This window comes from Camelus ferus, chromosome 1 (assembly GCF_009834535.1).
Source record: "Camelus ferus isolate YT-003-E chromosome 1, BCGSAC_Cfer_1.0, whole genome shotgun sequence".
NCBI classification, from domain to species: domain Eukaryota; kingdom Metazoa; phylum Chordata; class Mammalia; order Artiodactyla; family Camelidae; genus Camelus; species Camelus ferus.
The window spans coordinates 50,012,462-50,029,820 of record NC_045696.1 but is presented as its reverse complement, the minus strand read 5'-3'; the positions used below and the strand labels follow the sequence as shown (position 1 = coordinate 50,029,820).

At 34.6% G+C, this 17,359-nt stretch overlaps 1 protein-coding gene across 1 annotated transcript in view; it reads left to right on the top strand.

Annotated features, from left to right (window-relative positions):
- Nucleotides 1-17,359, top strand: part of SLC9C1 (solute carrier family 9 member C1) — a 64,013-nt gene that overhangs the window by 5,138 nt on the left and 41,516 nt on the right. The window contains exons 5-10 of the mRNA XM_014568464.2: nucleotides 555-683; nucleotides 3,272-3,437; nucleotides 5,506-5,634; nucleotides 9,947-10,108; nucleotides 13,984-14,083; nucleotides 16,454-16,597. Coding sequence (XP_014423950.1) covers nucleotides 555-683; nucleotides 3,272-3,437; nucleotides 5,506-5,634; nucleotides 9,947-10,108; nucleotides 13,984-14,083; nucleotides 16,454-16,597 — 830 coding nt within the window. The remainder of the gene's footprint in view (nucleotides 1-554; nucleotides 684-3,271; nucleotides 3,438-5,505; nucleotides 5,635-9,946; nucleotides 10,109-13,983; nucleotides 14,084-16,453; nucleotides 16,598-17,359) is intronic.

Here is a 17,359-nt window from a genome sequence, read left to right as displayed (position 1 = left end):
AGTAGGTACTCAGTGTTTCCTTAATGAATGAATGTTGAATGGATGCCCATAATAGGATTTACAAATATCAACTAAAACACCATTAATTTGTTATTTCATGAACTGCATTACCTTCCTAGTCTCTATCCCTGCTATTCTCCCATACACAGCTTCTGTGTAAGCCATGACTAATTACACAGTTTTGGGAATTTGATATGATTGTTTACTCCTTTGCAGACTTTGTACATCATCATGAAATCTCTTTCATCTATCTGAAATCTCTTTATCTTGTACGCCTGAAAATCTCCTACATATTCTTTAGTACTTATGTCAATGTGCTTCCTATATCTGTTCTTTAAGAAGATAAAATAGGCATAGAGATTACACTAACCTTTTCTTGTAGTTGGTAATGATCTGATGAAAAATTGTGAATATCCAACAGTGTTAAGACTTTAGTGTTTATCATGTTGTGATGGATCTTTCTATCTTTTGCTAGAGATAGGAGTGCCTGGCATGTATTCTATGCCAAAAGACCAATGGATAAATGAGAAAATGACATGTTTTTATATTATTAGGTCCAACAATTTGCAGACGCCATACAATGGATAGATCCACATTTATTTTTTAGTTTATTTACACCAATAATTATCTTTAATGTTGCATTTGACATGGATGTTTACATGCTCCACAAGTTATTTTGGCAGGTAAGAAGTACTCTTTTTCAAAAATATTATTCACTCAAGAACTACCACATGTTATCAATGTTGAGTTTTTTTTTATATTTTAAAATTCAATTTTATTGAGGTACAATTTACATGCAGTAGTAAGCATACATTTTCAGTGCACAGTTTGATGAGTTTTGATAAATATGTATATCTGCATAGCCACACAATCAAGATATAAAAATTTCTACCACCCTAGAAAATCCCCTTAGACTTCTTTAAACTCAATCCTTCACCAGTGCCTCAGAGAAGCAACCCCTGATCCAATTTCTTTCCTTTTTTTTTTTTAATGATCCAATTTCATTTGATTTACTTTAGAAATTCAATCCAAATATTGATGTGATTTTTGGCACAGATAGTCATTTAAAAGGTCATAGGGTATGAGTGAAAACACTTTCTCATTAATTGTCATTTACATATAGTATATGTCCTTTTGAATATTAATCCTCAGAGAAAAGTTGGAGATCATTTCTATAGCCTTATTATTAAAGTCTCAAATAGATGTCAGGTGAAAAAATGTGCACAGTGATTATTACAGGCATTATTTTCAAAAGCCATTTGTAAGCAAGATAAATTTTATTCAATTACATTGATTTTAAAAAATCCACTACATGTTGTTTTTAGCAGGTTCTGTAATATTTACATAACAGTTTCATTGTCTTCCATGTATGACTTAGATTCACAATCAAAAACAGCAAGTCTCTGCTTTGGTACCACTGTAGATTTTTTCCTCCCCAAATTTTTACTTTTGATGAAATTCAACTCATCAATTTTTCTTTTAGAATTTGTGTTCTTATGTCCTATTAAAAATTATTTGCCTTACCCAAGGTCACTAGGATTTTCTCCTATATTTTCTTCTAGTAGTTTAATAGTTTTAGATTTGACATTTAGGTCTATGATTCATTTTGAATTAATTTTTTATATGATGTGAGGTGAGTGTTCAGATTCATGTTATCTTTCTAAATTAACATTCAATTTTTACAGAATCATTTTTCTTCTTCGAGTTTTATTGAGATGTAATTGACATAAAGCACGATGTAAGTTTAAGGTGTACAGCATAATGATTTGACTTATATACATCATGAAATGATTATCACAATAAGTTTAATGAACTCCATCAATTTATACAGATATAAAATTAAAGAAATAGAAAAAATATTTTTCCTTGTAATGAGAATTCATAGGATTTACTTCTTAACAACTTTAATATGTAGCATACAGCAATGTTGATTATATTGGTCATGTTGTTTTACATTATCTCCCTACTACTTCTTTATCTTATAACTGAAGTTAGTACCTTTGACTGCCTTCATCCAGTTCCCCTTTTTCGCACTCCCCCATGGCCTGCCTCTGGTAACCACAAATCTGATCTCATTTTCTATGAGTTTGTTTGCTTGTTTGTTTGTTTTTGAATTATAAATGACCTACATCACTATATGTTACTTCCTGTTATACAACATAGTGATTCAATATTCTATACATTTCAAAATGATCATCACGATAAGTGTAGTTACAGCATGTCACCATACAAAGATATTGACTATGTACTCCACACTGGACATTTCATATCCATTTATTTTGCAGCTGGAAGTTTGTAATCTCCCTCACCCATTTCTTTCCTCCTCTCAACCCCTTCTCCAGGTGGTTGCCTGTTTGTTATCTGTATCTGTAAATCTGTTTGTTTTTTCTTATGTTTGTTCACTTAGCATAATACCATCTAAGAGGTCCATCCATGTTAGTGCAAGTGGCAATATTTTATTCTTTTTTATGGTTGAGTAATATTCCTGTGTGTGTGTGTGTGTGTGTGTGTGTGTGTGTCTCATATCTTCATTATCCATTCACCTATTGATGAACATTTAGGTTGCTTCCATGTTTTGGCTATTGTAAACTATGCTACAGCAAATATGGGCATAGTTCTGAATTCTCATAGGTACTTTGAGGCATAATCATCACATTTCCGCAAGTCCATTTGGTAATAAAACCTTGCTAAAGAGCCACCACAGGTAAAGTAAGAAAAAATAGAAGGCAATGGTGAGAAGGTAGAAAGCCAGTCCTAGAATAATAGAATTTCCCTTCCCATCTTTTCTTTGGTCTTTTGCCATTTCCATACATTCCTTCTTTTATTTTGTTTTCTCTTTTTTTTCCTCTTTTATAACTTCATCCTAAACTTGTGTTCTATTTTCTATGTTAATAGGCTATGTCTCAGTTCTTATGCATAAATATGTGTATATATGTATGTATATATATGTATATATATGGGATGTATGTATATATCTTCACACATGCACATCTATATTCAATGGCCTTATCAAGAAAATTAAAAGTTCCTTTTAAATTATAATACGGTATTTCCTATAACTGGTATTTTTGGGGTCCTAGGAATCTCATTGCAACATTTGTTCCATATTTCCAGAGTTGCAAGTACATAATTGTTAAATAAGATAACTTCAGATTTCCCTTTGATGGATTGATTGAATGTGATTCTGTATCTCCAAAATCCTGATTATCTGCTTTTAATAATGAAATACAAATGCATTCTGATTTTTTTAATCCGTAAAATTTCTTTGCAGATACTTTTAATCACAATTCCTGGATTTTTTATTAATTATATCTTAATTCTTTGGTATCTGGCATCTGTGAATAAATTACTTTTGAAAACCACCCAATGGTTATTATTTTCAGCTATCCTTATGAGTTCAGATCCCATGCTGACTGCAGCTGCTGTAAGAGACCTTGGTAGGTATAATTTTATCTTTTATTCTATTTCAAATTTTGTCAATATTTAAATTGTCTAGCTTTAAGATCTTTTGTTCACAGCTTTTCTCTATGTGAAGTGGGGTGCTGTGGCATTAGGGATTGAGCATAGAGATTCAGGTGGTGATGTTTAGAACAGAATGAAATGCCAGTAATCGGCTTCCTAAAAAAAAACATGTGTGTGTGTGTGTGTGTGTGTATAAAGTCTTACATTCAATTGTGGAATAAGGAAGGGGATTATTTGGAATATTTGACTTTATACATGCTTCTACCTTGAGCCAACAGAACGGTTCTGGGGACATTACAATATTGCATGTACATTGTGGTTACGTTTCTATTGCCCAGCACCTCTTTTCTGTTGAAAACACTGTCCTTAGGATAATGCCATTTGATAAAAACAAACAAACAAACAAACAAACAAACAAACAAAAAAAACCTTTGGAGTCATTGTCAACATTGAGACCAAAAGCCTAAAAAGTCAAAAACAAATCACTAGGGGCAGTGTTTTCAGTGTGTACTGTTTTAGGAGAAAGAAACCTGTATTTAAAAGTAAAATACCAAGTCAACATAACCCAGAACAAAAGCCAAGAGCTTCATTCAAAAAAATGAATAACCTGTGTTCCTTCAGTTTCTTTTTAATAATGAGGACTAGAACATTTGTTTTAAAGTAGAATTTTAATATGGCCCATACATGCGCGTGCGCACACACATGCACATAAAGAGAAAAGAGCTATTTTCATTTTGTTATAGTTCCATTTTCTAAAATGGAATAGTTATACAACAGTATCAGTTGGTTTGGGGGTGGTTTTTGAGTAAAAGTCACTCTAAAACAGTGGCTTAAAACCACAATTATTCATTATTTCGGATGAGTCTGGCAGTTCTGATGATATAGACTGGCCTCTGCTGATCTTGGCTAGGCTCACTAAGGAAACTGCAGTCAGCTGGAGGGTCATCTGGGGGCTAGGTGATCTAGGATGGCCTCAACTGGATGACCCACTGTTCTTCCACATATTTCTCACATTCCTCCATAAGGGTAACCCGGGACTGCTGCCATGATAGTGGCAGGGATCCAAGAGAGAGGAAGCAGAAATCTTTCTCAAGCCTCTGTTTGCATTAAGTCTCAGAACAAAACAGATCTCTTGGGTGAGAGAAACTGCAGAGTCTTACAGCAGAGGGCATGGATGCAGGGCAAGGTGAAGACCTGGACCATCAAGGCAAATGAACTTTCACAGAAACAGACTGCCTTGGCTTTTATTCTCTTCCAACTGCATACTTACTGTATTGGATTGTGACCACAGATTGTTGGTTCACAAAAAGGGCTTTTACCATTTCCTTAATTATATTTCCTTCCTGTGGACATTTTGAAAATCATTAAAGATGCTAAAAATTATAGTTTTGCCCTACAGACACACTGAATAGCAAAGAAAAATGATAACTGATGGATATCTAAACATAGAATATCATCATAAATGGAGGAGAATTAGGATGAAGGTAGGTAATATAAAGGTGCCGGCCATTCATGGAGCATGATTTCTAAAACCACCGAAAGGGATACATGGGAAAGCCAGACAATTTCAAACTATAGTGAGATTATCTGGACAATTGCCTTAATATTTGACTTAAGTATTGTGGTATAATGCCTTAGTTTATAATTGACTTTATCCCTTAATCACTGCTTTTTGTCTTGTCTTAAATTCACAATCTGTGTATTTACATAGGCTAAGTCTCAGAACAAAAGAAAATAATAAATTTTATGTTTTCATCTGTGCTTTGAAAGAAGGCATGAGAGCTCTGGTTGATTATCTCACTTAATCAACCACAGTTAATTTGGTACCTAATTATGATGGTCTGGACTTCACTTATAGTTGATCTATAAAGAAATTTTTCCTTGAAGGGAGTTTTCAAACATGACTAAAGTTTATTTAAGTATGTAGGAAAAATATGCAATACAAATCTGTAGCTAACAACATCCTTCTACTTGCTGATAAAATTTTATTCTTTATTATTGATGTTTTTCCCACCTTAAAAAAAGATATTTTCCCCTCCATAGGTCTTTCTAGAAGCCTTGTCAACTTAATTAATGGAGAAAGTCTGATGACCTCTATAATGTCTTTAATTTTGTTTGATAGTATTGTGGATGTTAACTTCAGCATGCAAAGAAAGACAAACTATTCCTTAAGTAAGGACTGATTTTTTTCTTAACTTCTTAAAATTAGAATCCTATATTTTCTGGAAGCTGACATGGATTTCATAATACCTTACCCTAAGCTATGCTTGTACAAACATAATTGTGAGTATTAGTATAGTGATTTACCCTTTACATACCCCTTATTTAATATTGGCTGTTGTTTTGTTGTGAGGCTGAGCTGGGACTTTTCCTGAGGACACGTATAGAAGTAGCATTCCACAGGCCTAGGCTGAATCAGAATGCTTGGCAACAACAATGAGAGATAATGAGATTTTTATGTGTTGAAGGTGAACTCAGAAGATAAGCCGGGTAGTGTATCCACTGGTGGTGAGAGGAGGTGGCTTCCCTTCCCTTCACCCTGGGACAATCTCCTTGCAGGCAACACAGAAAGCTGTCAACCCAGGGAGGAAGTGTGAGTTACAGGGCCACCTACAGGCCTGAGATCAGTGCTTGTAAGCAGAAAGATTGCAAGGTGCACATGAGCTCATTTGCCACATTCGGATAGCCTTGAACCATAGTATGTCTTTTCCTTTATCATATGTATATGTGTGTATAAAATAAATTACATATGCACACTATAATGAGTGATTATAAAGTACACAGATGGGTAATTTTCACTCAAGACAAGAAATACAGTGTTACCAGCTTCTCCAGGGGTATCTTTCATGCCCCTTCCTGATTAAAACCCCATACTTTCTATGATTCTCAGAGTACAGTCTCTGAGTTGGTGTGGGAGAGGGTCTATAGGACCTTTTAAGGCTGTACAAGAGGTCAGATATTTTTGTTAGAATACTAAGAAGTTATATGCCTTTTTTACTGTGTTGCCATCTATACTCATTTTGGGAAAGCAATGATTATAATCTTCCTGAGAAAATTGCTGATGTATACTATTCCACTCACTGGATGTCTTCTGTGTTATCATTCCACCCTCCTACCCAACTGAAAAAAGAGTGTTTAGGAGGTGCTTATAGACTACATTCTAGTGTATCAAGAGGCTGTATGGTGCCAAATAATCCCATATACTGAAGTGGGATCCTTCTACTACCACCTGTCTGCAGCGATCAAGCACATCCCAAGTTACCTTCCCAACCACTCAGGAGAGGAAGTTTTAGCTACGACTGTTTTCCCCGTCCCTGGAGAGCACTTAGTTGTTGGGCAGCCAGGGACCCTGTTTACCTCTATTCTGACTCGCCCATGCCTTACATGATAATAATCAATGCCTAAAACTCAGAATTGAAGACTATTGTTTCCCAGAAAGAATCAAAGGAGCTGGTCCAGATGGTGGTGAGTTACCCTACTTGGGCATAAGAAGCACTTGCCCTCAGCCTTGTTCTGTATCCAACTAGTTGACCCAGACCATGGCAGCTTGGAACATCTGTGGTGATCCTAGAGCCCAAATTTAGTGCAGGAAGGTAGGTACATCCTCTTTAAATGCTTAGTTTATGCCATCAAAGTGGTGAGTGAGAAAACCAAACCAACTCCATTAATACAGCCTTTTCCAAAATCCAGGGTACAAAAGGAGGTGGCACAATACAGCACTCAGACAATTTTTTACTATAAAACTTGGTGTAGATAAGGCCTTCCTGAAGATGACTAAGGTGAGCAAAAAAAGAAATGTTTATATTCAGAAGTGTCTTAGAAGCTCAAGAACTATCCCTGGGGGAAATAAAAAATGCAAAGGAGTGCAGGCATTGTGCTGGTCAGAGGATCCATGCCCCACCTCTGTACCCACTCTAGTGTTCTACCAGGTCCCTTCTAAGTAAATACTGACCACAGACTTTCAGGGAACTTTATCAGAGATGACATCTATAATCTAATCAAGAGAATTTATTTGATATTCACTGGAAGAAAAAAAAGATATTGGTATGGGAGTTCATTCATTCATTAATCCAAAAACTATTTTTGAGATAGACTATGTGATAGCACATATTCTAGGCCCTGGTGATTCAGCCATGAACATAACAGTCCTTGCTTTTGTAGAGCTTGCCTCATAATTTTGACAGTAATCAAAAGAACAGAATTTTGGTTTTGTTTAGGTTTCAGAGGAGTAAAAACTGTTAAGTAAGCACTCTTAAAATAATCATAGTAACAGCTATAATAATAAAAGTTCTGCTGTAGGAGGACGAGAACAATGAACTTGTTACTGAATCAAATGGGTCTGCTCACCCGCCCGGAGTGAAGCCAATATACGGACACTGGGTTGTGTTGAAGAAAAATGCAGTGTTTATTGTAAAGTTGCCAATACAAGAAGGTCGGGTGGCTCATGCTCTAGGACCCCCAGATTCCTCGAAGGGTTTTAGCAAAGCATTTTTAAAGGCCACATGTGGTGGGGGAGGGTCACAGGGTATGTGATCAGCTAGTTCACAGTTCTCTGGTTGGATAATAGTGAGGTAACAGGGCAGTTAACATTATCAGTCCTTAGACATCAGTAGGTCTGGGGCTCATGATCATCAAGTAGTTAATTTCTTCTATTTGGTAGTGGTTTTAGCATCTGTAAAACAACTCAAGAAGTGTGCATCAGACACTATTATCTAGGTACTTCAGAGAGGAGCTACAGCAGAAGATATGAGGGAGGGGCTTATCCTGGGCAGGCCCCATAGGGTCCTGCTCAGTTACAAACTTTTTTCCTTTGCCATTAGGACTTTCTCTGAATTTTTAATAGAAGAATTTCTCTTAAGAAATCTGCTTGATAAGTTTTACTGGTATTTCACTTATACCAAATGACACAATTACGAAATAATTTTCATACTAATTATTCTTCTTCTAACTTATGTAATTATTTAAAGTGTTGCTCTATCTTTGAAGTTAGCACATATTTCATAACAGGGAAAAACAGGAAGAGTTATTGCACTCAGAGTTCCTGCCTTTTCCTACTTGTATGTTAGAAGTTTAAGAACACTGGAAGAAATAATGGATTTGCTTTGAGGCTTTTCCCGGCCTAATAAATCCATTTGGCAAAACATTTTACTCATTGAGAGCTATTTTTCCTTCTTAAAAGAGAAAGCAGCTTTTAAACTGGGCCTTTTAACTGCAGTTTCCTTCATCATCCGACACCACAGTCAGCCTCTACCTTAAAGGAGGTGCTGGGCTTTCAAAATTGTTACCAAGGCCAACTCCATACCTAGAATGGATGTGACCTAGAGGGTCATTTATGAAACTCTCCTCCCAAGTTCACACTGATCCCTACAGAGAATAAATCTTTCTACTTGGCATATCTGGATACAATGGCTCTCTTTCAGCCATGGGAATGAGACTAGGTATGAAGGAATCTAAATCTTGTCAGCATTCTTAGCAGTGCCCTCCTCAGCAGTGGACATTTATGAATAAGGGTTCATAAAGGGATCCTTTCTCCTTCATATTACTACAGCTCTAGGATTTCCTTCCCCAAATTTAGCCTGATTTTTTTGATGTGGCTGCTGCTACTCTTTTTTGGTGGCCATTCTTTAGTTTGGTTTTGTTCTTGCCCTCCACATATTCTGTTGGAGTTGACCCTTCAGGCTTTCCTGACCCCAGGACCCACTCTCACCCATGATTCAAACTTTGCTCCACTGTTGCGCACCCTGTAAAGGTGGGAAGGCCTTTCTCACCCATGGCATGCCTGATTCCAGCCATAGAGGCTGTCAAGGCCTCAGGCTTCCTGGTTTTCTGGGAAGGGCATCATAATGACTGTAGAAAGCAATTTGGCAAAATATAGCCATATCAATAAAGGATCAACTATCCTTTAGTGTAGTGATTCCACTTCTGGGTCCTAAGGAAGTAATCAGAGAAATACAAAAATTTCTATACAGAATATACACTGCAGAATGGCTTCTCAGGAAAAACTGGGAACAGTGAACCGGCCAACATTAAGGAACCAGTCAGGTTGGTTTGGCAGGTCAAGGCGGTACAGGAGATTCACTCAGCTAGGACCCAGAGGCATTCCTTTTTCTGTATCCCTTGTGTGTATCATGTTAGACCTAGAATATGAATTCCACGAGTTTAGAGACTTTCTACTTCTTGTTCATTACTGTTTTTCTAAAATGCATTATACAGTTTGGCACTGAATAAATACATATGCCTTAGTGGGGACTGGAAAAAAGCTCTTAAACTAAACTGAGCAAATTTTACAAGCTTAAGTGTGGCTTCTAACATTTGAAAAGAAACTCTCTCAATTTAGGAATAAGAAAATACCCTACATCTATTCTGAAGGCTATGAGCTATTTTTAAAGATAATGAAAAAGAAAAGTTTGACCCAGATTATCACTTAAAATTAAGAACAAGTAAGTTCTATTAATTGTTTTCTATTTACTCTCTTTTCTTGCAGACTATAGCATCATGACTAAAATTTGGTCATATTTTCTAGCAAGTTTCTTGTTTGGAATTCTAAGCTCAAAACTGATTCAACTGTGGATGGCTACTGTTTTTGGTGATGACGTCAATCATATAAGTCTCAGCTTTTCAATTCTGTACTTCATCTTTTTTTTCTGTAAGTGAGGGGACTATGCCTAAAACTAGAAATGACATAGAAAATGTCAAAATAAAATGACATAGAAAAATTCAAAATAAAAATGTAGGAAATACATACCAAGCCAAAAAAAAAAAAAAAAACGCAACTGATCTAGAAGGAATATTTTTGAAAATAATGTATCAAAGGAGATAAAAATATTAAGATCTATACAACAGAAAACAATACACCAAGATATATAAAGTAAATTCCAGTATAAAAAATGAGAGAAATTTGACAAAACCATAATTACAAGAGATACTTTAGCATGCTTTTCCTAGATAATTTCATAACCAATCAGAGAAAAAAATGATTATGGCTTTAAAAAGATTTAAACAAAAACTTAGCTTGGTTTATAAGCTGTATAAAGAGTTTTATCTCCCAAAACAGGATGCTTATCCTTTACATAGACTTGTAGATGTTAATAGAAATAAATGAGCTAGACTAGGAGAACATTTCAATAAAATCCTAAACATTGTTCAACCACAATGCAATTAAATGCTAACTACAAAAGGAGGGTCTTTAAAAATAAACATTCTAATTTCCTGAAATTAAATACTTTTCTTGGTAACTCATAGCTCATAAAGGAAATAAAAATAGAAGTTACAGATCAAGTAAGGCTAAATATTAGAAACTCTATCCTAAACATTACTAATCCATTTACCACAACTCCCTTCTCAAGAAGTACAGCAGACATTGATAATTAGCCACATGCCAGTTTCCTGATACAGCCTCAGAATCATGTTCAACCCAGCTTTTCAGACAGCTCTACAAATGATTTGAGTTTGGTATGTGTGATAGTACCTACTTCTCAACTTACACATGTCTTTCCATTATGTTTAAGAATAAGGCAGTGTTGCCTAGCCTCATATCCATGATTATAAATGGTTCTGGAAGTTCTAGCTAGTATGATAAGAAAAAAAGAGAGAAGTTTGTATATATTTTGAAAGAGAAAATGGTTACATTAATCACAACATTTTAGATTACACAGAAAACCCAAGAGATTAATTAAAAAACTAAGACAGCAAGGCTGTTTAATAGTTTGATATAAGGTAAATACACAAAAAATCAGTAGTATTCTTATAAACCAGCAGTAACTAGTTAGAAAAAATTGATTGTCTTTGTATTGGCAAAAAGTTACGAAAAAAAAAAAAATCAAGGAATAAACTTAGCAAAAAATTTGAACCTAAACAGAGTACTACAAAAGTTTTTGGAGAAGTATAAAATTCAAATAAATTGAGGCATTTCTCTTTAGAAATGCTAGAGTAAAAAGATTCATTATTTTCATGTCTGAGGAAGGAAAGGCAGAACATAGATTCTCGAAGTTTCCTCACTAATCAGTGGGTTCAAGCCAATTAAAATCTAGTGAGGTTACAGAATCAGGTTAATGAATTAATAGAGAGTGAGAGAATGATTGGTCAGTACGAGTATATTCATTATGTCCTACTTTAACTATGTATACCTAAATCTACAAAATATGTATTCCAGCAAAAATAATTTCCTCTAACATCATTAAGTAAGTAAGCATAGTCTCAAGATTAAGCATTATGCTGAAGGAGAAAATTTTTTTATTTATTTAATTTTTTAAATTGAAGTATAGTTGATTTACAATATTAAATTAGTTTCAGGTGTACAACACAGTGATTCAATATTTTTATAGATTATAATCCATTTAAAGTTATTATAAAATAATAACTATATTTTCTTTTGCTGTACTTTATATTTTTGTTGCTTGTTTATTTTATATATACTAGTTTGTATCTCTTAATCCCTTACCCTTATCTCCAAGAAAGAAATTAAAAAATTTTAGAGTCAAGATGTCTCAATAAACATTTCAGGAAAAAAAAAACAAAAACCTGCCTAGGACAGAATTTCATGAAAACAAGATGAAAGGTAAATATAAATCTAATGTAAAAGAGCTGTAACTCTGACCTGGCTTAATGTTTATGTTATTAAGATCTTCAAGATAGTCATCATAAATATTTTCCAAATCTCACCATTACCTGACAAGTTACAATGACTAGTCCAGGATCTGATCTGCTCAAAGCACCCATGTTCACAGCTCCCTTTTCTTTCATGATTCAAAAATGACTGACTAAATTGTTCATTTTTAGCTTAGGTATCATTCTTAGCCAGGACTAAAATAAAGAATATAAAACTTGTAATTTTCCATATCAAGAAGAAAAGAGTCAGTAATGTGATAATGATATTAATTTCATCAAACTAAGATTATCACAATCTGACTCAATGATAGAAATTTGGGGGGATGAAATTTTACAAAATAATTTTAAAAATTCATCTGGAAATATAAACTGTGAGACTATGTGAGACAACTTTTTAAAAGTGAAGAATTTTCCTACTAGGTAGGTATGAACATTTAATAAGCCTACAGTAATTAAAATACAACTGATGTAACAAAGGAATACATAGTAAACCAAAGAAACAGACGGGGCACAGAACTGATCCATGTATGACAATTTGATAAACACGGCAATATGATAAAAATGGCATATCCATAATATTCGTTAGCAGTAAAACAAAAAATGTTGATTTATTAACTTGAACAATTTCTGGTAAACATTAAGAGAAAAAAAGAACACTGTTAGAGAACTGTGGTACTGTAAAATCCCTTTGAGTTTTTTTTATGAGTGACTTTGAGTATATGTATGTTGAATATGTGCTGCTGTGAGTGTTCACTGGGTATCCACTCCTCTCAAAGATCTTGATCCAGTTATCTTAAATTTCCAATTCTAAAGCCTATGAAAACCCAAAGATATCTCCTCATAACTTTCTGAAAATTTCTGGGGTATTCTTCCTTATAATCTCTGCTACCCACTCTTAAATATATAGAAGTTTCTGGTACCTAATAAACTTTACTGAAGATGCAGACAAGGGAAGCTCACAGGGAAAGTTACATTGTGTAGCTCACGGTTCTATGAGATCTATCAGCTCCTCACTTTTCCATGTTTCCTGCTTGATTTTTACCACTTGCCTCCAATATAGAAATTCAGCAAGCAACCTTTCATGCTTGAAGCTGCCTGTGGGTTGCATTCTCTATTCTCAAGTAACTTATCAAATTATTTTTTCTAGGTGAATGTAGTCCTCTCCTCAATAGAAATTTCAATCAAAATTGTCCTTAAGTCTTGGCAGTGGAATTATGGTGTTCCCTTTTCCCAAAAAACTATGTAATCTCTATACTATACCATGTTATTTGAATTTTTCACAGTGATAATATACTACTTTCATAAGCTACTGTCAGAATTATTTTCCCCCTCTAGCTCATGAATGCTAAGAGAATATTTGAGAATATTCCACAGTTTTTTTTTACACTTTTCAGTCCCCCACAGTAAATATACCAAGCCAAAATTAAACTGGAGAGGTCGATCCATACTGGGTTTCTGCTGGCTCCACTCCCTTAGTCCTGCCACGAAATCAAACCATTTCTATCTCCTGCTGTCTCCCAAGAAGAAAACGTGAAGCTCTCTAATCTGTAGAGAGCTCATCATCTCACTTCCATTTAATTCATCCGGATCCCGTCTTAAAAAAGATTAGACCTAACCTCACTAGGGAACATGAAGAATTTTGTGAGTTCCACACTATTGCCAATGATCAGAAACCAAAGCAGTGCAAGGATGTCCAGTGTAGACTTTTCTACATAGTTGGGTATGAATCTGAGAAGGACAAAGGACATTGGGTGGTGGTAATAATATGCAATATTATCCAGTTCAAACCAAGTGGGAGAGCCTCTCTATAAAGTCACTGTACTGTCAGGTATCTGATGTTTTCGTCTCTGGTAAAATTTGTGCTACTGCTGATATTGAATTAATACTTTATATTTACTTCTTCTAAAAAAATAGGTGAACTAGTTGGAATGTCTGGAATATTTACCCTCGCCATTATGGGCCTATTTTTAAATTCTACAAGTTTTAAACCAGGAGTTGAAGCACCCCTTCTCGAGTGAGTGGCTAGCATATTTTCACTTTGTTTCTCACATTAGAAGTTATACTGTTGTAATAGTAACTGTATCTACATCCGCATGGTCAAAGTAAGATACAGACTTGAAAACCAGACAACTAAAACACTCTCTAAAAACTCTATTGCCTGTGCCTTCTAAACCTCTAATGTTAGAGAAAATTTGTAACGTCACCTTGAGTTCATGTTAACTTTATTTCACCACTAATTCCCTAAGTCTTTGATCATATTACTCAGTAAAGTTCAATGTAATTCCTTAGACAGGGCCAGGATTAAGATAAGGCAAGTGAGGCCCTCATCTCAGGCACAAAATTTAAGAGGGTGCCAAAAACCTCAGCAGCCAAGATAAATAATATTTTAAAATTGAAATGAATGCAAAAAAATCCATAGTGAAAAGTACAAAATTTTAAAATAAAGAATGTTTTAAGGACACTGAAGAGAACATGCAAAGTCAATTAAAAGATTAAGCTCAGGCATTTTATAAGATTGTCAGTGTTATAACAGAAAATAGAAAAGTATGAACTGTGCCCCACTCAGCTGAGGGATGAGTGGAATCTGTGTCAGTCTTGAAGAAGGATGCATTCTGTAATGTTCCAATACATGCGATGGGAGTTTGGTCTCAATCACACAATGGTAACATATGTGTTAACAGAGGCCCTGAACATAATCAATGATTTTTTGGAGTTTGGGAGGACGTTATGGAAGATGAAGTGAGTTCAGAAGTCAGAAGCTTAAAAATACAGGATTTTATAGGATTTGAGAGCACTCCACACACACACATACACTAGTACATGTACACATCTATTAAATGGGTTTGGAGCTTAGTTGTTCGGCTCATACCCACTCTCAGTTTGATGGGCATTGCTTCCTTAGAGAATCTGGTTTCCTTTTGTTGGGTTTCTCCCATTACTTTCTACCATATAGGAAAGGTCTTGACAACTCCTCAATCATTGTTGCCTAATTGATTTGATTACATTTTGTGTTAATGAACAAGACTGGGATTTTTGGTATTTGGAGGCATTTTTCAGTGTGTTAAGGATAAAAATTTAATTATGTAATTGTTACATGAATAGTGAAGTATGCCAGTGGGTCATAGTCACCACTCAACTGACCAAATTATCCGGCTCAATATTTCCTAGTGATTTTATCAATTACATGGGTAGGTTGGCATACTGCTTTGAAGAATATTATTTTTGGTGCCTATGTAGGTGATGTAACAATTGGATCTGCTTTTGATAGTACGGTCAAAAGAAGGTTAAAAAATGCAGGAATCACACAATTGTCATAAAATATGTCTTAGTGTGTTTCCCTTCAAGTTAATGTTGTATACAATACTTAAATCCAGAAAATAACAGAATTAAAACTATGGCTATATAAATACAAGAAAGGGATGACAGTTTATGGCCTAGAGTAATTAGCCTAAGTTGAGTCATAGAAAAAAATATTTTTAAAAATTTGATTTAAGGTTTCCTAGGATAGAATGTTTTATATTGAAATGTTCTTTGATAATGCCTTGGTATTTGTGTTTCAGGGACAGAATCTGGCAGCATATGGGTAAAACCAAGCTATTTGCCTCTCATAAAATGATATTCATGTGCCTTTTTAATCTTTTCAATTATTTTGCTGTAAATATAATGTTGACATTAAAGACATGAAATACATAGAAAGATAACAAGAAGTAAATTTTAAATAGCTATGGTCTCAACACCCCAAAATGACACATATTGGTGTCTGAATGTACTTTTTTAAACTGCTTTGCCTGCAGCTAGTGAGAACATGAGCTTTGGGAATAATGAAGTCTTCCTGGGCTCTGGAGTACTTGAGTAAGCGCAGGCTCAGAAATCACAAAAGGAGAATCTACAAAGGGCACATTCTTGTGAATAAAAGAGTCATTCACATCCTCTAAGTGCTAGCTAGATTTTAGGCAAAGGCTTAATTCTGTCACTATGTAAATCAGACTAGCAGTTCAGAATTCCCTTTCAAAATGTTTGATTGTAGCTCTTCCTAATGATACAAGGACTTCACAATCAGTATTTTCGAGCTACGTGAGCCATGGTACCGAATGAGCTTAGTCAAATACCATGGCTACAACCTAACATGTCTTTCAAGGTCAATCCAAAAAGAAAGATACTAATTTACATTCGGTGTAAACTGGTTAAAATTGCTTTAGAATTATTTGTTTACTTGCCTTAGTGCTCCTTTCTCCCTAGTTAAATTATAAGCCCCTTGAGTGTTGATGAATGCCTTATTCACCTTTATTTTCTTCATAATGCCTAGCACAATGCCTCCCATAGATAAGCCTTGTGTTAAATGTTAGATTAATTAACTATATTTACTTTTTTTCTGAAAACGCAGGTTCTGGAATTGTCTATCATTTGTTGCTTTTCTTATGGTGTTTACTTTCGTTGGACTTCTAATTCCTGCACATACATATTTATATGTATCATTTTCTGATGTGTATTATTCATTAAATGTCTACTTAACACTTATGGTTTTCAGGTAAGAATGTCATTTGAATTTTTCTATTTATAGAACATAAACTAAGCCTAAAGATATTGTTTGAATAACAGAAATGTTTCCTTCCTTAGAATGAAAAATTCACTCTTAAGCTTCAAGGAATCATCTGCAAATTAGTGCTTAGTTCCCCCCCCCCCAGTTTTTAACTACATTTCAAACAATGCAAACACTTTGAAAAGTTTTTGAAAATTAGAAAGAAGAGAAAAAAATCTTTCATTATATTATTTCCCAGAGGCACCCATTATTAACATTTTGGATATTTTAGCCAGTGTTTTTTTTTTTTTTTTTTTTTTTTTTTTTTTTTTTATTCTATGAGGTTTCATGAAGTTAAATACCTATCACAAATAAAAATTTTATCTTGCTTTGTTTTCTTAATATTATATAGCAAATAATTTCCTATTAGTAAATTATAGTTGGAAATAGCTTTTTAGATATTGTAAGGAAGTCCTCCATATAAATACCTTTTTTGCCTAATAAATTTTGTAGTCCCTTTCTAGTATTAAGAGGCAGAAAGCAGTCTGCCCACGTAGCTGAAAAGGACATAACATAGAAGAGGAAAACCACCATAACAATCCTTTCATCTCCATCACCCAAAATGCTAACATTCTGCCTCTAGCGAGGAAAATTAGTTGGGAGTCGGCATCAAGTTAGCTAGTGCCAAGTACATGGAAATTAGTTCCAAATTATCAGAAACAATTACTGTGAAATATAAGAATGATATGTGACTGAAAAAAGAAATAGAAA